At 43.6% G+C, this 21,579-nt stretch overlaps 1 protein-coding gene across 3 annotated transcripts in view; it reads left to right on the forward strand.

Moving 5' to 3' along the window:
- Positions 1 to 361: 361 nt before the first annotated feature.
- Ints10 (integrator complex subunit 10) overlaps positions 362 to 21,579 on the forward strand; it is a 28,329-nt gene continuing 7,111 nt past the window's right edge. For all 3 annotated transcript variants that reach the window (XM_075986926.1, XM_075986924.1, XM_075986925.1), the window contains exons 1-14: positions 362 to 566; positions 1,009 to 1,076; positions 2,583 to 2,686; positions 3,326 to 3,465; positions 4,677 to 4,758; positions 5,213 to 5,353; positions 9,945 to 10,116; positions 12,428 to 12,597; positions 13,653 to 13,786; positions 15,657 to 15,810; positions 16,992 to 17,074; positions 17,874 to 18,026; positions 18,547 to 18,655; positions 20,866 to 20,945. In XM_075986926.1, the coding sequence (XP_075843041.1) occupies positions 438 to 566; positions 1,009 to 1,076; positions 2,583 to 2,686; positions 3,326 to 3,465; positions 4,677 to 4,758; positions 5,213 to 5,353; positions 9,945 to 10,116; positions 12,428 to 12,597; positions 13,653 to 13,786; positions 15,657 to 15,810; positions 16,992 to 17,074; positions 17,874 to 18,026; positions 18,547 to 18,655; positions 20,866 to 20,945 (1,719 nt within the window). In that variant the 5' untranslated portion in view covers positions 362 to 437. The remainder of the gene's footprint in view (positions 567 to 1,008; positions 1,077 to 2,582; positions 2,687 to 3,325; positions 3,466 to 4,676; positions 4,759 to 5,212; positions 5,354 to 9,944; positions 10,117 to 12,427; positions 12,598 to 13,652; positions 13,787 to 15,656; positions 15,811 to 16,991; positions 17,075 to 17,873; positions 18,027 to 18,546; positions 18,656 to 20,865; positions 20,946 to 21,579) is intronic.

Raw genomic sequence — 21,579 nt, forward strand, 5'->3', positions numbered from 1 at the left:
CAGGCGAAACAAACAGAGCAGAGGTGGGGGCGACTAGCGGACTTCAACAAAGCTCAAAAGCAACAGGGGAGCCTAGGTTTTCACGTCTGCAGGGGTGGGGATCTTCGGGCACCGCAGAGCCGAGCACAGCTCGTGACTCTCAGGGACACTCGGAACTGCGCGCACCCGCGAGTCACGAGTCACGCACCGGCAGTCCCGCGCTTAGGGTCCTAGGCGAACGCTAGAACCTGGAGCCCGGATCGCGGGTTCTGGCGCACCGGATGCCAATCCGAGGGCTGTAAATCCACTTCTCCGCAGTTTCCAGTGGACTCCGAAGAGGCGCTGCGCCACGTGGTTGGCTGGCCTCTGGGCATGCGCAGTGGTCGCCCGCGGGGGGCGAGGGGCGGGTGCTGGTGGCGCCGTGGGAGTCCTCGCCGGAAGCGGTTGTCGCCGGGGTGATGTCGGCCCAGGGCGACTGTGAGTTCCTGGTTCAGCGAGCCCGAGAGCTGGTGCCCCAGGACCTGTGGGCAGCCAAGGCATGGCTTATCACGGCCCGCAGCCTCTACCCGGCCGACTTCAACATCCAGGTGAGACAGGCACGGCGGTGCGCAGGCACGGAGGGGAGCGTTTAGCCGAGCTGGGCGGCCCTGGGTGCAGAGCACGGCCGGGACTGCCTCCCCACACTGCACAGTCGACCAGCCTCGCCCCCAGTGCCTGCCAAGGCTGAGACCACACACTAGATGAGGGCCCAGGCCACTCATTCATTGATCATGGTGGCAGCTATCTGTTCACTGCCTGCTGCACGGAAACGTTATCCCAGTCGATCCCAGAAACCCCGAGGATGGAGTGAACCCTGAGCCCCAGTCCCGAGCTCGGGGCCACCACGGGATGTTTTGTGCTCAGGCTGTCCTTTCCCTTGGGGGTCTTTTGGGTGAGGGCCCAACCCTGAGCGGCGCTGCAGGTGGGCTGGAGCTGGGCCAGCTACTGCGGTGGTGGAAGGTGGTTGTGACCCTGTGTGCCTTGTTTCAGTATGAGATGTACACCATCGAGCGGAATGCAGAGAGGACCGCCACTGCGGGGAGGTTGCTGTATGACATGTGAGTTAATTATCTGGGATGCTTCCAGGACCTTTTGTGGACACCCTAAGAGGGCTCTTCAGATATCAACAACTGATAGAAGATGGGACCCTACATCCCTGGTACACAGAACTCAGGCCGTCTTAATTGCCAACACGCCTGCTGCAGAGATGGCTTATTTTTTGTATTTTAATCCCCAAATTTGTATCCCGTGGTTTATGTAAGAAACCAGCATTGATAGAATGAAATGTGAAAATCCCGACTAAAGAAGGTTTAAGTTTTGTGTATATCTGTGCATCTCTATGGAAACATATATACGTTGGGGAGCTGACAGAGTGAGGGCTTTCACCACCCACTATGGTGGGCCCCCACGTCTACTTTCTAGAGATGCTTGTTCTTCTTCCTTTCCATATAGCACCTCTCAGCCTCTCCTTTCTTGCTACACATTTCCAGTTATTTTAAACTATGTCTGGGATGTCAGCGCTTCTCTGCCCATATTTTGGTGTCTCTAATTTGTGCATTTCATCACCTACCGAGTTGTTCTCTACAAAGGGTATCCTAAATATCTATTTCCACAAATGATATATAAGATTGTCAGTTTTCCATACTCCCAGCAACCTTTAAATGATTGTCTCTATCTCCTTTTTTCTTTCTTCTTTTCTCTACCCTTTCCCCCTTATCTTCTTTTCTTTCTTTCCCTTGAGACAGAGGAATCTCACTTTATTGGCCAGGGTGGTTTTGAACTCAAAAGACTCACATGCTCCTCCTATCTTAGCCTCCTTGTAGCTGGGTATACCACAACTGGCCCGTGTCATGGGGAAAATCAAACCTTGCTATTTTGTTTTTTAAGCTTGTGCCCCTGATGCTACCAAAAATGTGGAATATTACTGCCACTCTTCTCTTTGTTTATTTGTGGTCAGTGATTTGCCTTTATTTTTTTTATAGAGTATCACTTTTTCTATTGCTGTGACTGATAGAAAGGAAGGGTATATTCTGACTCGGGATTTGAAGATACAGTTCATCTTGGTGGGACCACTTGGCAAAAGGAGCAGGGTAGCTGGTCACTTATTCATGCAAAAGATGAATGAGGGCTTTCAGACTGCTTTTGTTTATTCTTTGTTTCTGAGACCAGGTCTCAGGCATCCCAGATTGCTGTGGGTTCAAGTTCATTAAATGTAGCTGAGGACGACCTTGAATCGGATCCTCTTGCCTTTACCTCTCAAGTTATAAGCATTCACTACCACATCTGGCTTATGGGGCACAGGGATGGAACCCTGGGCTTTTTGCATGATAAACAAGCATTCTACCAACAACTGAGCTGCATCCGCAGTCCCCCGTTCCTAGATACATCTAGAGACTCTATGAGGATTCTCAGTTATTTTAACTAATAGGCAGTTCTGTGCATTTATTGTGGCGTATTCTTATGTATATAAACATTTGCCTAAAGAAAAGAGGTTTTCTCTACATGCTGGTTTTTTACTTTGTTGAATCTGGTATCTTACTTTGGTGTGTTCATTTTAAAAATAGGTTTGTGAATTTCCCAGAACAGCCGGTGGTTTGGAGAGAAATCAGTATCATAACGTCAGCACTGAGGAATGATTCGCAGGATACGCAAACCCAGTTTTTAAGGAGTGAGTAGCAGTAATGCCCACTTCTGGGGTACCGTGTCTCACAGACGTCTCAGTCACACCTGTCATAGTGGTGTCCACATTATGGTTTGTGCTAGGCCGTGAAAGTCGGCGGTGACGTCACTTGGTCACTTCAGAATTTACGTAGAACACTTACTTAAGTGGTCCTATGGCATGGCAGTCTGTCAGTGAAATCAGGAGATTGTATTTTGGACACATTTTACAATAACCAGAAAGCATCTATAGATAAACCCAATCTTCACAAAATAGGAGAAAAACTTCGAACTTCTGGGTTAGTTGCTATACCCAACCAACGATGAGCAATTCTAGATAATTCGCAAGCGGATGATTTTGGTCATTTCAACTTCAACAAGTTCCTGCCTTTCTCTTAGTGTAGCTATGTCTGTGGTGATGAATCACTCAGGTCATGCCTGCCCTCTGGACCATCAGGCCTCCAAATGTTTCATGATTACTCAGCAAACCGCTTGTGCCAAATACTCTGGAGTCCAGAAGTCTGCTAGTGTGCAGGTGAATTCCAAGTGTTTACAGTTTTATGAATGGAAAAGAATACCTTACTTCTTTCAGGTCAACATTTTCTTTGTGGGGAAAAAGAAAACTTCAGAGATGAAATTTTATTTGCAGGCTTGTTTGAAACTCTTCCGGGTCGGGTCCAGTGTGAAATGTTGCTAAAGGTGACAGAGCAATGCTTCAACACCTTGGAACGGTCAGAGATGCTGCTGCTGCTTCTGAGGCGCTTCCCTGAGACCGTGGTGCAGCATGGGGTAGGGCTGACTCCTTGCTTTTCTTTAAGAGAGGACTACAGTTGCTTATCACTCGATTCCCTGGCATTCATTACACATCTCCAGATATCTTCCTATCAACCGTAGGTTATAGTCCCCAAATTTGATGGTGTTATTCGGTAGAAAGTTACCTATTTCCATCGTGTTTGACCATGTGTTGGAATTTAAGGGCTCGCCACCAAGCTGAGCAACCTGAATCCCATCCCTAGGTCCCACATGACGGAAGAAGGAAATGGATCACAGCAAACTGTCCTCTGATCTCCACTTGAATGCCGTGGCATATTTCTTCTCCCCCATAAATAAACCAAAATCTCTTTAAGGGCCGCCACTCGCTGCATCTGGCCAATTCTACAGTGGGCTCATTTTAACTAATTTATCTACATGGACAATGCTTGTCTTTAAAGGTGAGCAATGCAGTCATGCAGCCCTTAAAGAGATTTTGTTCAGTGATGGACTGTGTACATGGTAGTGGTCCTATGAGGTTATATTGTGCAGTGACAACATGGTATATATTCCGAGTGAAATTCCTACTGATGCATCAGTCCCTATTGTAAGCGATGCATGACAGGCATTCTGAGGTCTTCAGTGGATATGATTTGGGGGACACAATTTTGATCTTATATTCTTTGCTTGTTGCAGTGGCATTTTACTTTGTTTGTCCTGTGATCTTTTATGCTGTCTCAACAAGACTACAGTGTTGCAAAGAATAAAATGAATGTGTGAGTGGATTGATAGACTTTGCAGTGCCGGGACACGAGTGAGGGGAAGGTGGCCTTAAAACTCAGACATTTTTGCCCAGTGCTTCCCCAACTGTAAGATTATCTACTGGGGTCTCTTGAGAGCAGCTGTTGTCATTCTTGTACTTCTTGACAGAGAGTAAAGTTGGTTTCCAATGTCTTAGAAAATCTCTCCAGCTGTCATCCTTTGTGCTGTCCTCCACTGTCGCGCTGGACTTTCTGTAGACACTTTGTTAGCCCTCTAACTTTGCCTGTTCAGAGGAGCATGAGACGCGTGGACAGGGAGTCAGTGAACTTGATCCGGGCAATGTCGCTGATGTACTCTGACGTTTCTCGTCTTTAAAGTATAATTATTTCTTTCTTTGAGAAATTTGTGACAAATAACAGAATACTGTTTGTTCCTGTGATTCTGACATCTTGCACTGTGCACATGAGGTGATTTTTGTCTTTAAACAGGTTGGCCTTGGGGAGGCACTGCTAGAAGCTGAGACCATTGAAGAGCAGGAGTCTCCCGTTAATTGCTTTCGAAAGCTATTTGGTAAGAAGCACTGTATTTTGTATTATTTAATTGAGGTAAGTAGAATATCTGGCATTGTCATTTCTGGGGTAAGGTTACCTGTACAAAGCAAAGGAGCTCTTTATATTATGAAATTTAGTCTTGCTTTTTACCTGCAAAGCATTTAAAAGAAAAACCTCTTGTGTGTTCTTTAGTATTTGCTATCTCTGCTAGAATGTGTACAGCATGTGTGTGCGTATGAAGCGTAGTCATAGCCACAGACCCCTCCCGGGGCCAGCAGATCTCTGCCCACGGGCATATTTTCTCTCGGCCTCCCTCCACTGATGTCCTTCAGTACAGCTCGTTTAAGCAGTTGTGCCAGGGTGATTCCCCCTATATATTTTAGATGCTGCATTCAGTGAACTGGAAAATGAGTTCGTTTCTATTGGAACCCTAGTTCAAACAACCTGAATAGTCTGTTTTCTCCTTGCAACAGTTTGTGATGTCCTTCCTCTAATAATTAACAACCATGATGTTCGATTGCCCGCCAATTTGTTATATAAATACTTGAACAAAGCAGCCGAATTCTACATCAACTATGTCACTCGGTCCACACAGCTGGAAAATCCGCATCAAGGTGAGTGGAGCATCCTACACCTGCTCAGACTTAGTTTGCTAAAGTCCCTCAGAAGTCCCTCTCTGAATGTGTGTTAGTTTGATAGTTTTCCTAATAGAAGTATGTAATTATTTCTGTAATCAATTCTACCCCTTGATTGAAATAGTATGGTTCGTAACATCACACAGGTACCTTGAGCGCCACCCGGGTGCCATAGCTCAAGCCAGCAGTCATGGATCCTGGAGCCAAACAAGCACAGTCATCTCACATGTGCTGTTAGCAGCTTTACTGTATGAACATCGTAGGTACAAGCTAGGTGGTAGAGCCCTCTCTGTGATATAGCCTAGAGCCCATGATCGTAGCTGATTTCCTTGGACTGCCAGCCTTAGCTTAGGCTTGTTTCTAACTAACCTATTTCTATTAAACTGTGTGCTGTCACATGGCTCATGGCTTTTACCTCTCCTCCTGCATGCCCTGCTTCCTCTCCATCTCCTCTGGTGTCTCTTCTGCACCTCAATTTATCTCCTCTTCTTTTCTCTCTGCCCGGAAGTCCTACCTTGCCTCTTCCGGCCTAACTATTGGCCTTTCAGCTTTTTATTAAAGCAATCAGAAGGTGCCTTGGCAAAGACACATCTTCACAATGTAAAGAAATATTCCACAACAATTCCCCATTTTGTTTAAATAAAATGGAAAGGAAAGATTTTACCTCTGACACAGTAAAGAACAATTATTAGTAACGGTCTAAATAAAAAGGGAAGCTTTTAACTTTAACAAAGTAAAACTATATACAATAAGAACAATTTTCAAGTAAGAATTACATTTACAATGTCCAGTTCATGTGCATTTGGAAAATCTGGAGAAAGTACTATATTATCTAGCTTATCTTAGTGAGTCCAGAGTTTTATAACTAAGACATTTTTTTTATAGCTTGTATTACCAACTTTAAAATACCTTTTTAGAATGTAAAACATTTTCATAGATAAACAAAAACAAGCTTTTATGTCTCTCATCCGTCTACATTTTACATCTCTTTTGTAAGTTTCTTTCCTGAATTTGGTAACAAAACTGTAGCTATAACTATCTCATCTTCAGCTCCATCAGAGACCCAGGAAGGATAAAATATTACTTCAGTAAATAGGAAATGGAGAGCAAACAAATTCCAAAACTAAGAAGTGACAGAGACGTATGGCTGCCTGGGACAGCCAAGGTTCCTCTATAACAGTGGGGCACCCGTTTTCTGCCTACAGTTCTAAAATACATGACAGACTTTTCTGTGAAGCAGGAAATTTGAACTGGTCTACTTGTCTTGGCAAAGGTTGGCAGTCACTTTCTTTTGTGTCCTGTTTGTTCAATTTGGACAGCATTCTGTCAGAAGTTGAGGCAAGGGCAGTTTCTTTGCCCCATGGCTAACCTTGCCACAAATGCAAGCAAACTCTATAAGGAGGTTTTTCTATGTCCATAATTCCTTTATGAAGTAGATTGGTACTGCCAGGAACAGACATGTCTCATTATCATGAGAAGCCATAGGTTATTGAAAACATTTTAAATTGCACATTTTTTAGGTCTTTTAAGTATTTAAAGACCATCTATCTATTTAAACTATATCTCTGGTAGACCTTGAAAACATACCTAGCATTGCTATAAGTTTGATTGTATAGATGACTATTAACCTGTATTTTCTTTATTATCCTAAATAGCCTTTAAGGACTAAAATTTTATATTGCCTTTTTAAATGAGCCACATAGGTATAATACCTTAAATAAGAATAGAAACATATATACAGTATAGCAAAAATAACCTTAAATTCGTATCACTATACAAAAATCCATACATTGTAAACTATATGAGACTGGTGGTTGTTTAAAAGTAGACTCAACAATCTACCCTTTTATCTCATATTTCTATACTATATCCCCCCTTTTCACTTCAGAAAGAGATCCCTGAATCTGATCGCCTTTGTTTAGCTTTCTCCCTGATCATGACCAGTAACAGTTTGTAACCAATCCCCCTAAATGATGACAGACATCCATAATCCACCAAATGACCAAAAACCACCCATCACACCTCTTGGGAATGTGGACATCGTATTCTCTAGACTGCCTCCTACTGTGTAGAGGTGATGGCATCTTTAAGGAACCTTGAGAAAAGTGGGCTAATGGTCAGGTCCTGGAAAAACTAGCCATAACACTTGTTGTTCAGTTTTTGTGTAATGGGAAAATGCAAGACTTATCTCCAGTCCTGGCTTGAATAGTCTGCAAGGCTGGGCCATCTCAGCAGCAGCCTTGAAGCTGTTCCGCATGCAGAGCTCTGAGGAAACTGCAGAGGCGTTCTGAGAGGCCCACCTGGTTTCACTAGTGTCTCATCCCCTTGCACTGACAGCACACAAACTTTTAAAGGTAACTTACATATCTGAATTAATACAAGTATGGACTGTGTGTTATACACAACCAATAAAAGATGATTTTTTTTCTTTTATGTTTGAGCAGATAAAATACACATCATGAGTCTTGTAGTTTTTTGTTTTTAGTTTTATTTCTTAATGTCTGTAGTCAGGAGTTTCAGCAGGTATCCCCTGATCAATCCTGATCCTCTTTAACCTTGAATGAATCCATAGCCTTTCATTTGTGTGGAAACAAAAGCATAACCTCTTCCCCAAAGCAGTACATTTTCTATCTGTGCTGGTTTAGTTCATCAATTCCTCATGGAATCCGTGTCTCGCAGCAGATGTTCACTCCTCAGCAGCCAGAAAGTTCACAGACAGATTTGGTTTTTTCCCAAGTCTGAATCTGTTTTAACTGAGCACCTGCAATATTCCTCTGAGCACCTGAGACAAATCTAAACTGCCATGTCAGCTGCTGCAAGGTTCAACTTAGTGCATGGTGCTGGTGGCTGGCTCCAGTCCACAGGCAGCAGCTGGTAGCTCCTCCTCTGGATGCCACCGAACACTAGCCTGCCTAAGAAGACTGCAGGACCAGAGGGCTATTGGTTCTTTGTCCAGACTTTTTTTTTTTTTTTTTTTTGGTGTTTTTGAGACAGGGTTTCTCTGTAGCTTTGGAGACTGTCCTGAAACTAGCTCTTGTAGACCAGGCTGGCCTCGAACTCACAGAGATCCACCTGCCTCTGCCTCCCGAGTGCTGGGATTAAAGGCGTGCACCACCACCGCCTGGCCATCCAGAACTTTTCTTAGCTTTTTCGGGTCTTATTTTGGATATTTTAGCCCCCACATTGGGTACTATATGTTAATGGATTTTTCTCTGGACTGCCAGTACTTTCTCTCTCTCTCTCTCTCTCTCTCTCTCTCTCTCTCTCTCTCTCTCTCTCTCTCTCTCTCTCATGCACACACACACACACAAACCCGACATGGAACCTTATTATTAATCATGAGAGCTTGACCTATAGCTTAGGCTTGTTCCACTAGCTCTTACAACTTAACCCATTTATAGTAATCTGTGTTTTGCCTCATGACCTTTTACTTCTTTTCCGTCTTGTGCCTAGATTCATCTCTTTTTTCTCTGCCCAGAATTCCCACCTAGCCTCTCCTTGCCTAGTTATTGGCCATTCAACTCTTTATTAAACCAATCAGAAGGCGCCTTGGCAAAGATATATCTTCACAACGTAAAGGAATATTCTGTATCACATAGGGCACAAATGTACAGTTACAGTACTGAATACTGTAGGCAGCAGTAGCACACAGTGTTCGTGTATAGAGTGTTTAGTGGAAGAGCATTGTATGAGACGAGGACACCACTGTTGGTAGCGCTTGTCAGCAGCAGCTGTTGCAGGACTGGAGTTGACTGGGTGTGGGAGGGCTCAGGAGAGGGAAGGCCTCTGTTCACTGCACACAGCTGTGGGTTACAAATTCTGTAAACTCGGCTGTCACAAAACAGTTCTGTCTTTACTGATAAATTGCTACTGTAGCTTTCAACTTTTTGATGTTTCTGAAAAACTTTTGATTCTTTTTAATACTTGAAACACATTACTTAACTGGAAAAATAGTTTGTGTCTTTATAAGTTTTTCTCTAGGAAAATTTTTTCATGTTTTAAACTTTTATTGGAGATGGCAGTTTGGGGATGGAATGGGAAAGGTGAATAGTGTAATTATATTTTAATTAAAAATTTAAGAATTGTGGAAAATAAAGTTTTCTAATATCAAAAAGAAAAAAAGAAAGTGAGAGAAGCACCCAAAACTGTGTCCCTCAGTGACCAGCTCTTCTTTAAAAACAACAAAGGCATATAAACGTACCCTGGTCTGCGCCTGAGCTGTCCTGGCGTTCTGCAGCGTCATCTTTTCTGTAGCTCTCTGCTCCTGGGGGATGGTGAGAGGAGCTCCCATGTGACCTTAGAGGCTCCAGTTGTGTAAGCAACGCATCACTTAGGGGACCCCTCTGAGGGCACTGTGGGACATGTGTCAGGGTCGTACTTAGCCTTTTGAGTGAGGATTCAGATATTTGGCGCCTTTGTCTAGTGCCATATAAATACGTAGTTAGAAGGGGGGACGTATTATGCTCAGTACTTTTGTCTTTTGATTGAAGAGTCAGATTTTTTTTCTCTGTCAAGTACCATATAAATAAGCAGTGATATTAATTGTAGGTTACTTTTTCTCATGTCTCAGGTGCACAGGATACATCTGATTTAATGTCGCCCAGCAAACGTAACTCTCAGAAGTACATAATAGAAGGCCTGACCGAGAAGTCATCCCAGATTGTAGACCCTTGGGAGAGGTTGTTTAAGATTCTGAATGTGGTTGGCATGAGATGCGAATGGCAGACGGATAAAGGGAGACGGTAATGAACGGTTGATTCCAGAATTGCTCATTAAATCTTCAGTGTGTCATCTCAGGACCCTTGTACAAAACAAAAGCTTCTAAGAAAATCAGCATCGTGCGTAGATACACTTCTCTGCAGGGCAGTTTTGTAGCAGTCACCGTTCATGCAAGAGAAGAGGGCACTTTTTCATCTTATCCAAGATTCCCAGCTGTAGGGAACTCCTGAAATGTGCTGAGCGGGGCTGGGGAGAAGCCCGATGGGTAAGTGCTTGCTTACAAGTGTGACAGCTGCCTGTAAGCCCAGCACTGGGGACACAGAGACGGAATTCTTGGGGTGATCTGGCCGTCTAGACAAGCTTGAATTGTCTTGTTCGAGGTTCAGTGAGAGCTCTTTTCCCAATAAACAATGTGAGAAGTGATCAAGAAAGACTGTCGGCATCAGCTTCACAAGGACATTCACTTACATGATTCCAGTACCACCCATGATCTGTGCCACACACAAACAAACACACACATTATAAGCAATAAGACAGTACTGAGTGTGGTGGTGCACGTGTTTAATCCCAGCACTGGGGAAGCAAAGGTGGGCGGGTCTCTTGAGTTCTAGGCCAGGGTCTGCAAAGCAAGTTTCAGGATAGTACTTTACAGAGAAACCTTGTCTCAAATAAAGAAAGAAAGACAGGAGGGAGGGAGGAAGGGAAAGGTAAGGAAGGTATGCATACAAAAAAACCCACACAAAACAATAAAAAGTAAATAAATAAATAAATTTAAAAAGAACATACTGAGAACTTGATCCTATCCTATCCGTGCAGAGAAAAAAGAAGTTAACTTGCTAGGCTTCTGTCGTGAGGTTGTCTTTGTGGAGATTCACCAGTCATGCAGATAATAAAGAATGACGTTAATATGAATAAACATGTCTCAGAAGAACTCAAGTGGCAAACACAATGACAAAAAGATGAGAAGTAATAAATTTTCTGAGTGGAGAAAAATTAACACTGAACTGTTGATAGGGATGTAAATTAGTGCAGCTGTTATGCAAAATAGTGTGAAAGGGCCACAACATCTGACGGTAAATTACCTTTCATCCTGCTGTGGATTCCAAAGGGACTCAGCATATGAAAGAACATCTGTATGTTTGTTTGTTACTACGCTGTTTTCAGTAGCTATGAGACGGAATCAGTCTAGGTGCTCGTGAATGTATAAAGAAAATGGGAGTCTGATAGAGGTATATTACAACATTATTCAGCCATAAGGCATCATCTTGCATCATTTTTGGTAAAATAGATGAGCCTAGATGACGTAAGTGAAGTAAGTCAGATACAGGCAAATTCGCCATGACGTTAATAAATGCTGTTTGGAATGTAGAATAGTGATCGTGTGTGCCTGTGAATGGGGTTGGGAAAGGAAGTAGCAAAACATCAGCTAACAATATCCGAATATAATTGTTACAGAAAAATAACTTCTGATGTCCTAAACGCAGAAGGTGCATGGTGAGTCACAATAGCTTAGCTGTGTGTGGTGCTGAGGATTGAACCCAGGTTCTGCTTAGGCCAGGCACGTTCTCCATTGCTGAACCACAGCCCGGTAATAGCTGATTTTATGTTTAATTTACATAATTGGAATAGAGGAGTTTGAAGTGTCCTAATTGGTGGTATGGAAGCTGAAACTTAATTACCCGAGGGCCAGGAGTGGTGGCACACGCTTTTAATCCTAGAACTCAGGAGGCAGAGCAGGTGGATCTGTGAGTTCAAGGCCACGTTGGTCTACCTAGTGTATTCCAGACCAGCTAAGACTGGTCTCAAAAAGCCCTGTCTAAAAAGAAACCTAATTACCCTGATTTGATTTCCGTATGATACATTGTATAAAATGTTACACTGGGCCTTTGTGAATATATATAGTTTTTTTTAATGTTTAAGGGGCTAGAAATATTAATTACCCCATTTGATTATATACTGTATTAGATTATCATAACATATTACATGAATTTGTACAGGTAAAGTAAGTTTTTAAGGGATTGAAGTAATGGTCTAGTAATTGAGAGTACTGACTGCTCTTCCAGAAGTCCTGGTTCAATTCCCAGCACCCACGTGGCAGCTCACACCTTCTACAATGTCAGCTCCAGGGGATTTGACACCTTCACACAGACAGACATGCAGGAAACACCAATGTACATAAAATAATTTTTTAAAGTTTCATTTTACTTAATACTAGAGCAGTTTCTATGCCCAGATACCCACAGCTGCCTCTGGCAAGTGCAGTGTTTTCTCTCAGCGCTTTTCCTCCATTGTTTGCTGGCAGGCAGTAAGGTGAATTTTGTTCCCTCCCCGCAGGAGCTGCAGTGACATCCTGCACCGGATGAAGGAGCTCTGCAGGTATATGAACAGCTTTGACAGCGATGCTCATGCCAACTATAAGAACCAAGTGCTCTACTCCACGATGCTGGTCTTCTTCAAGAGTGCGTTCCAGTACATTAGCAGCATCCAGCCATCTCTCTTCCAAGGTCAGCTCGCTCATGTGTGCTGTTGTGAAACCCAAAATACTAGTTTAGTGCGGATAAGAGGGAGACAGAAGTATTTTACAATATTCTACTTTCACCATTGCTGTGGGATTAAAAAGTCGTAGGGTGGTACCAGTGCTCTTTGTCATTGATGATTTAATTTGGTTTCTATTGATTAAGTTTCTGTGTAACTATCTCTCACTAGGAATTCCTGTATTAAGACCTGTAACTAAATAGGGATACTGAATACCTGTTTGAAAAGGAAGTCAACACTTTGGAGCATGAGAAGGGATAAGCAGTCCAAGGACAGCCTTGGCTACATACAAAGTTTTATTTATTTGTTTTTATGTTTTGTTTTGTTTTCAGAGAAAGTGGGTATTTATTTAGTGGGTTATGGAGGGGAAGGGAAAGGGAAGAAGGGGGAAGGGCAGAAGTGAGGAGAAGGGAGTGAGGCAGAAGCTACCTCTTCAAGAGAGAGACAGAAAAGGAAGCTACATACTAAGTTTGAGGCCAGGCCTGGAGTACACATGAGACCCTCTTTCAAAAAACTAAAAACACCAAATCAAGAAAGAAAACCCTAAAATGTAGATTTTATGAAGACAGCACGACAAAGATTTAAACAAGCTATCTATCTATCTATCTATCATCTATCTATCTCTATTTCTATCATCTATCTATCTATATCTATCATCTATCTATCAATATATTATGTGTTAACTTACGGTTTTTCATATGTTCTGTTTTGTTTGAAGCATGTAGTTATGCTGTGCATGTAATGTTCATGATCATTTTATACTTCATGGTCATTGTTTAAGTACAGATGCATAAGAACAAATGCAAAGAAGGAGCAGTCACTTGTGTTCAGCCCTTTGTAACGATCCAGCACATGTATGATCATATGGCCTTTCTTCCTGTGTGCAGAGATGCTCTTGTTTACCTAGTCAGGAATGCTGGGAATATTTTTATGACCTTTATTTTCATGTGGCACTTGACCTGCTCATATTCACTACTCTTTTTCTTACTTCATTTGTAACATTCCTGTGTCCTCCTCTGTGTAGGTCCTAACGCCCCAAGCCAGGTTCCCCTAGTTCTCCTGGAAGATGTGGCCAATGTGTATGGTGATGTCGAAATTGATCGCAGTAAACACATACACAAGAAGAGGAAGCTAGCTGAGGGAAGAGAAAAAACCATGGTAACCTTTCCACTTAATCACTAACATTGTGTGTGTCATTTGTAACGTAAAACTTATTAGAAGACAGTACAATTAAGCAAGGTAGTTGTCTTCAGTGGAGGTGATTTTGTGGCCCCTCTCTCCCTGGGTCACTTGACAATGCCTGGAGACATTTTTGATCGTCACAGCTGTGGTTCTGTGAGAGGAATTGGTATTGGCTGTCTGATGGGTAGAGGCCAGGGATACAGAACATCTCAGCAGCTGGGGAGTGTCACGGTCTGTGAACCCTGCTTTGAGTTACTTAACTATGTTTTGACTGATAGGTATTGGTGAAATTACACAACCCCCTGGGAACCGTTGGCTGGAGTAGGATGTATGATGGCTTCAGCGGGCTTTAGGGTGGAAAGAAACAGGAAGGCTTTCGTCAAGCTTTAGGGGCGGTCTCCGCTCAGCCTCACTGTGTGTGCTCACCAAGTGCTGGTCCTCTCCTCCTAAGCACATGCGTATGTGTGTTCCCTTCAGACTGCGTGTATTTCAAGATGGATTTCTCAAAACTTCTGCAGGCTGTTTGGAATGCCATCGTGTCTTCCCTGAAATTTGGGCTTCTTTAATAAATGTATGACCTAGTTTGGAAGCAGAACTGTCTTTCATAGGTTGCAGTACTATCGAACTCACCATTTATTAATTAAATAGGGTCCTAATTCACTTCTTGATAGGAAACAGGGCTCTGATGAAATAGGATACCCAGCTGAGCGTGTGTGTGTGTGTGTGTGTGTGTGTGTGTGTGTGTGTGTGTGTGTGAGTGAGATTCCTGCGGTGCACAAGTGTGTGGGGTAGATTTTCCAGGTACGAGAAGCAGCAGGAGGGCACTAAGATCTGAAGGCAGGGAGGATGGCTATCAGAGAGGAGGCACCTGGGACCCAAGAGACTGCTCAGTGGTTAATAGCACCTGGTTAATAGCTCTTCCAGAGGACCCGAGTTCAGTTCCCACCACCTACATCAGGCAAATGCTAACTCTCTGTTTCTAGCCCAGGGAACTCAGCGCCTGCAGTCACTAGGGCATACCTAATGCAGAGATGTGCACTTACACATAGTTAAAAATAATGAAAATAAATCTTTATTTGATTTTAAAGAAAGCAGGCACCCCAGGCAGTGTCGTGTGAGGTGAGCTGGGGCAGTGTGCTTCACCGAAGCCTCTGAGCCACAGTGACTGAGTGTGCTGAAAGCGCGGGACGGTTTGACTGGGGCTGCTGACGTGGGCAAGTGATTGGGCAGAAGAACTGAAGAAATTGATGACGGCGTGAAGCTCAGTGACCTGTGTGACCTTGACTGTTTTGTTAGCATCTCTAGACAGGGCACTGACGTTTCTGGCAGTGGCCTTTCTCTGCAGCTCTCTTGGTTCTTTGGCTCTGTATGACGGGAAGAGTGGTAGAAGTCTTTACTGGAAGACTCACACCTCAGCACATGTGTGCAGAGCAGAAGGGGCTCTAACAGGCAGCCGCTTCCGTTTATTCTCTTGTGTGGCAGACTGCTGTGAGGAACCAAATTAATTAATGTCTCATATTAAGGAAATGAGAAACTAAAGTGAGTGCCGCTTACGCATTATCTCTCAGTAGAAGAATCTGTTTTGATTTGACTTTGATTAAAATGATGTGTTTTGAATTTATAAGAAATCAACAAACTTAATTTTAGACATACAACTTGACATCATGAGAATGTTAAGATAAAAATCATGTATTGATCATTGGAGATCAATATTAAATGGGAAATATTGCACATGCAGTATTCTTTGATATAAAAGCCATAGAAGACCGAGTTCAGAACAGTGACTAACGTTGCAGCTGTGATGGCATGTACCACTTCCAATGAGCCGTGCTCTTCCCGTAAGCAGAGTTCAGATGATGAAGAATGTTCCGCAAAAGGAAGAAACCGGCATATTGTTGTCAGCAAAGCAGAGCTCAGCAACTCCATCGAAGTGCTGGAGAGCTTCAAACTGGCCAGGGAGAGCTGGGAGTTGCTCCATTCCCTGGAATTCCTTGACAAAGGTGAGTTGTGCTGGTATTGACACCATTTAACCATATCAGATCAACTCTAAAATGTCGTCGTGGTGTTTGAAATGTCAGCTCTCATTGCTTATTGAATCAGGTCTAGCCATTTGCTCAGTTTATAGGGTCCTTTTTTGATTGGGAAACCTATTGAATTAACCGTCATCTTTGAGTTCCTCCTAGGCTGGCGGGGTTGGGCAGAGGGGAGGGACGGTGTTTGCTCTTCCTCCCTGTGTTTGTGCTGCTCCCTTCTTTTTCACGCTCTGGTTCTCTGCTCTGCAGTGCAGAAGGCAGTGTGGCTTCTGTCTGCCATCAGCTTTGTTGCCTTGAACGTAGAGAAAGCCTGTGTTCCTTTTTGAGACAGGATCTCAATATGTAGCTCTGGCTGGCCTGGAACTCAAAGAGATCCTCCTGAGTCTGCCTGCCAAGTGCTGAGATCAAAAATGTGCATCCCCTTGCCCACTTGGCTGCTTCCTTTGGAAGGAAGATAGAAACGATCCATGTGTCTGCTTTCTCGGGCTCACTACTTCCTTGCTAATCAATCACTTTTGCTTTCCCGCTAAATTAGGGCCCATTGATTGCCTATTGGGTGTGAGCGTGCATCCTATGGCCTCCTCGCACATGACCAGACGTCCCCCGTCAGATGTGCTGTGTTCTAGTTTCTAAGGGAATATAGCCTCGCTTTCTTCGATGTGTTTATTGTAGATATGACTAGTTTTGGAAGCAGTTTTCTTTAGTCATAAATCGACCCTTTTAAAAACAGATAAAATGAGCAGCGGGGACTACGTAAGACCTTGTCTTAAAAAACAAACCAGATACACCGAGTGACACTTGGAAAGTGTAGTTCTTGGCATGTACTATGTGCTTACAGCGTTGGTGTGTAAAAATCCTTCTTGGGTTGGTAAGATGGCTCAGTGGGTAAGGGTACCTGCCAACAGATCTATGGTAGAGGGACTCCTGCCATGTGTGATCTGACTCCATACCTGCACCATGTTGCACATGCGTACCTAAACAAGTAGGTGTGGAAAAAGTCTGCGTGCATGTCAGCTGTTTACAACCCACCAGAAACTGCTGAGCGCTGGTGAAAGGAACCATCATCTTTTACTAGTTGCTGTGTTTTTCTCCTTCCTGCCTGTGTGTTCACCAGTTTGGGGTGAATTGGCTTTCAAATTCTCACACAGAATTTACAAGAATTTGTTTGGCGTGGAAGACTGACACCTGGCTGTGGCTGAGAATCTTCCTCACAGATATGATCATCTACCAGGTACTGTGACCGGCATATCCAGCTGCTGTGGCTGTGCAGGGCAGGACTGTTGCAAACTGTCTTAGCATCGGAGCTGTGCTGTGCTCCACTTTCATCCACCAGTGTCTCCCTTTCCTGATGACTTTTGGTGTGTTCAGTCATAGCCCTGCTCTCCTGCGTATAGAAGCAAGAACCCTCAGCCGCTTTTATCTCCGTCCTCTTGCACCTTAAAGATAGCGTAAATACTTCTCAGTTTTCTTAATGAATATCTGTCCATTTTAGGTTGCCATACAGAATATCATTTGCTTTAGTTGATCCCTATCACCCAGCAGCCATCTTTGTGCCGTTCTATCTCCAGCAGCCTCTTTCTCTGTCATCATAAAAGTTCTACACCCTCCCTCCCTCGGCTTCTCTTTTTCTCACCTGTGGTCCCTTTCTAGTCTCATGACCTCTACCTACACTCATACCCACATGTAAGCATCCGAAGCTTGGGTCCACGTATGAGAGAGAGCATGTACCATTTGTCTGAGTAGGAGCTTTCCTAAAACAGCACTGCTACTTCCGTGTTCACTTCTTCCCTCTGCCCTCCTGCCATCGAGCCTAGTACACTGTTCTGTAGCTACCAGAATGAGGAGAGCAGACAATTGCTACCAAGATGTTGACATGGACAGCTCGCTGTTCCTGTCCTTCATAAGTAGCCAGCCGGTTCTATAGAATTGATGCATCTAAAATGTCCTTTATCGGAGATTCTGTGCTACCTGCACGTGTGTGTGTGCTTTAATGTCAGTATTTTTCCTCTTTGTGTTTGTGTCTTTCCCAGGGTCAATATAAGAAGGCAATAGCCAGTCTGCATCACTTAGCAGCTCTCCAAGGATCCCTTTCTCAGCCGCAGATCACAGGACAGGGGACTTTAGAACACCAGAGGGCACTCATCCAGCTGGCCACCTGTCACTTTGCACTGGGGGAGTATAGAGTGAGTATCTGGTGGCTCAAGGGGCATTCTCACAGGCTCCGTGGCACCCTGGAATCTCCCTTGCCTGTGGGGTTTTTCAAGTCAATGCATGCTTCCTAGATTGACCTTCCCACTTGGATCTCTTACTTAATTTGCTGCTAAGAAACACAGTGATCTTGTTTGACTTCCTGGTTTTGTAGTGTACCTTCCCTGGAATTGAACGTCAGTTCTCTTTACTTCTTCTTCGTTATTTTTTGAGAAAGTGTATCCCAGACTCTTTGAACTTGCTGTGTGGTTTTGAGAAAGGCATTATATGTACTTACTAGTCTATTCAAAATTGTGGTATTTCTAACAGTGAGAATAGGTTTTTCTTCCCTGTTTCATAAAAAGTAACCTAACCGTGTGTTTCCTTGTGTTCACCATTGAGTGCTCAGCCATTCACAGGAATGCAGCCCCTCCGCACGCGCTGTCCATTTCCTCACTGTGGTGGCTGCTGTTTGCTCAGAGCCCCACGCTAGTGCCTGTGTCCTCTCTCCTGCAGATGACGTGTGAGAAGGTCCTGGACCTGATGTGCTACATGGTGCTACCCATACAGGATGGAGGGAAATCACAGGACGAGCCCTCCAAAGTAAAGCCCAAGTTTAGAAAAGGTAGAGTGAAGTCTTGTTCTCTGTCACAGTTGTTTTAGGGCCGTGGCTAAGACATGTCACAGTTCCTCCAGGCTGTGTCCATAAGCAGCTGTGAATCTGCACCTTTTCCAAGCCCTGAGTCCACTTCCTCAGTTTTTTATCTCTGAAGAACATCATCCCTTTGTGCACTAGGGGGTGTTTTGAACTTTACCTGATGACACATTGCTAGGAAAAACTAATGCATAGCTAATCATCTAAATTTTCATCGAAGAAATAAGAAAGAGATATGCAGATTAAATATGAAGACAGTAGAAGAGGGAAATAATCATTAGAGCAGAACTAAGAAAATGAGTCAAAGTCAAAGGTTGTTTCTGTGATAATATGCATAAACTTGATACAGCCCTAGCAGGTTTGACCCAGAAGACAGTGGCCTCAAATTAGAAATATCAGGAATGAAGACAGTATCACAGCAAATCCTGGTTACATCAAAAGGACAGTAAGAGAACAATTTTATGCCAAGAAACTTAAAAAATTAGATGCAGTAGGAAAGTTTTTGATAAGCACATCTTAAAAAAAAAAAGAAATGACACAAAATGAAATAGCAATCTGTTATAGCAAAAGGATTAAATTTGGTAGAAAAAAAAACAAAAACAGGCAACACCGACTGCAAAAAGCAAGGCTGTTCAGCAGTGGTCCTGAGTGAGGGCAAAGGAATGGCCGCCCTGTGCTTCTGAACGTGAGTAAACGCCTGGAGGACAGCATTGCCGGGAAGATGGCTCAGCATCACCTCCAGATGGGGCTTTACCCACTGGCTCGTGCCTCCCAACAGAAATGCTCTCTGTTGATGATCTGAGGAGGAGTACTGAAAGTAAATGGACGCTTCATTTAGATACAGACCATGTTAAGGAGGATTCATGTGTATAAAAAGGCATTTGTTTTTGCTACTTCTTCCCTGTGATTACAGGAAGATTTAAGATATAAAGCATACAGGCCACAATGAAAAGGACTGAGATCTTAGTTTAAATGTCAGTGCTTAAAGTTTTTCCTACAAGTACACATGAAGTCGTATGTAAACATGTTTGTGTTTAAAGTGAAAAATTAGAAATCTCATGAACAGGCTATGGTGACTAAAACTAGATGACTGGATGGGAGTCGTGTGTGTGTTTATTCATGTATTTATGTATGTATGTATGCATGCATGTATGTGTGTGTGTATATGTAAACAATAGAATACCACATAATCCTGGAAATTCCTTGTCCACCACTACATGTATTATGACAAACCTGAAACACAGAAGGTGGAGTAAAAAAAGTCAGTTTACAGAAGATATATATGTTATTACACCATGTGACTTTGTAGACTGAAAACTTGCCAGACATTCCTGTGTGGTGTTTGTGGCAGATGCATGCAGATTGCATGGGAGTGACCACCACCACACTCAGAATTATGTCTGCCCTGGGGCAGGAGAAGAGGATGACATTAAGACACTATAAGGAGCTTCTTCTGGGCCGGAGGTGGTGGTGGCGCACACCTTTAATCCCAGCCCTTGAGGGAGGGGGAGGCAGAGGCAGGCGGATCTCTGTGAGCTCAAGGCCAACCTAATCTATAAGAACTATTTTCCAGGATAGGCTCCAAAGCTACTGAAAAACCCTGTCTTGAATTTAAAAAAAGAAGAAGAAGCTTCTACTGGTTTTGTGGTAATTTAAATCTTTAAAAATTAAAGCCAGTTGTTAGCATTTTGTAATACCAAGAGACGGGGCTGAGAGGTAGCTCGGCAGTAAAGAGCACATGGTGCCCTTGCAGACGACCCGAGTTAGGTTCCCAAAACCCACACATCAACTTATACATCTGTAACTCCAACGCAAGGGATCTGAGACCCTCTTCTTACCTCTACAGGCACTCACACACGTGATGCCCATATGTACATACAGGCTAGATACTTAAACACACAGAAGCTGAATGACAAGCACATTGGGTTTGTGAGATTCCCTCTGTGTAATGTTTGACATAGCTGAAATATTTTATAATAATTATTTAGTAGGATAGCAAAGAAAATTGAGAAATAAAATCTTGAGACCAAAAATCAGTGTCACCATCACAGAATATAATTGCGCTGTGTTGGGAGTTCTGTAGCTGCTGTTTATCCTACTGAGGGAGGGAGTGGCACATTGGTTTGTCAGCGCTGTTCTCTGTGAGGGTAGCACTCACTAACAGTTTGGCCTTCTGCTAGGTTTGGATCTGAAGCTGCTGCCCTGTACCAGTAAGGCTATCATGCCCTACTGCCTGCACTTGATGCTAGCGTGCTTTAAGGTGAGCTTAAAATGGAAACAGCAGGAAACACATTGCCTTTGAAGTCTGTCTTGGTGAGCTGGCACGACTAAGCTTTCTTTTTAGCTGTTTTGTACTTTACCAGGCAGGTGGGAAAATTTCGTGCCCTAGGAAATAACAAGTGTTCTTTTGGCTTTTTTTTTTTTTCCCTTTAAACTGCACTAGGCAAAGGTGAGTAGGAAATAAACCCTGTCCTTGAGAAGGGAATGGATAGTAAGTAGTAGAGCAGACAGACAAATTCCCTTGCCTGCTATGGTTGGTGTACAGTAAACAGTTTTGACATTGTATGTGTTAGAATGTATTAGCTACAGAAGAAGGCAATATAAATATATTTTAGGGTCAGAGATGTATGAGGAGTTAATTCTTTTAGACATGAGGGTCAGCACCAGCAAAGGCCCAGGAGCACTGGAAGCTTCCAAGACCTTGGCTGCAGTGGAGTAGAGCCTCGGGTGGGGTTGTCCCTGTCTCACTAGGCTGGTGCCAAGGGTAGCAATGCTGCTTACACTTTATGCAGTAGTCCCACACTGACTAATCACTAGAGCTGCTGGGGCACAAAAGCCGGCTGAAGTGTGGTGTTTTGCAGCTGTCCATTTCAAACTAAACCTTGGCCTTTTCT

This window comes from Microtus pennsylvanicus, chromosome 9 (assembly GCF_037038515.1).
Source record: "Microtus pennsylvanicus isolate mMicPen1 chromosome 9, mMicPen1.hap1, whole genome shotgun sequence".
Taxonomy (NCBI): Eukaryota; Metazoa; Chordata; class Mammalia; order Rodentia; family Cricetidae; genus Microtus; species Microtus pennsylvanicus.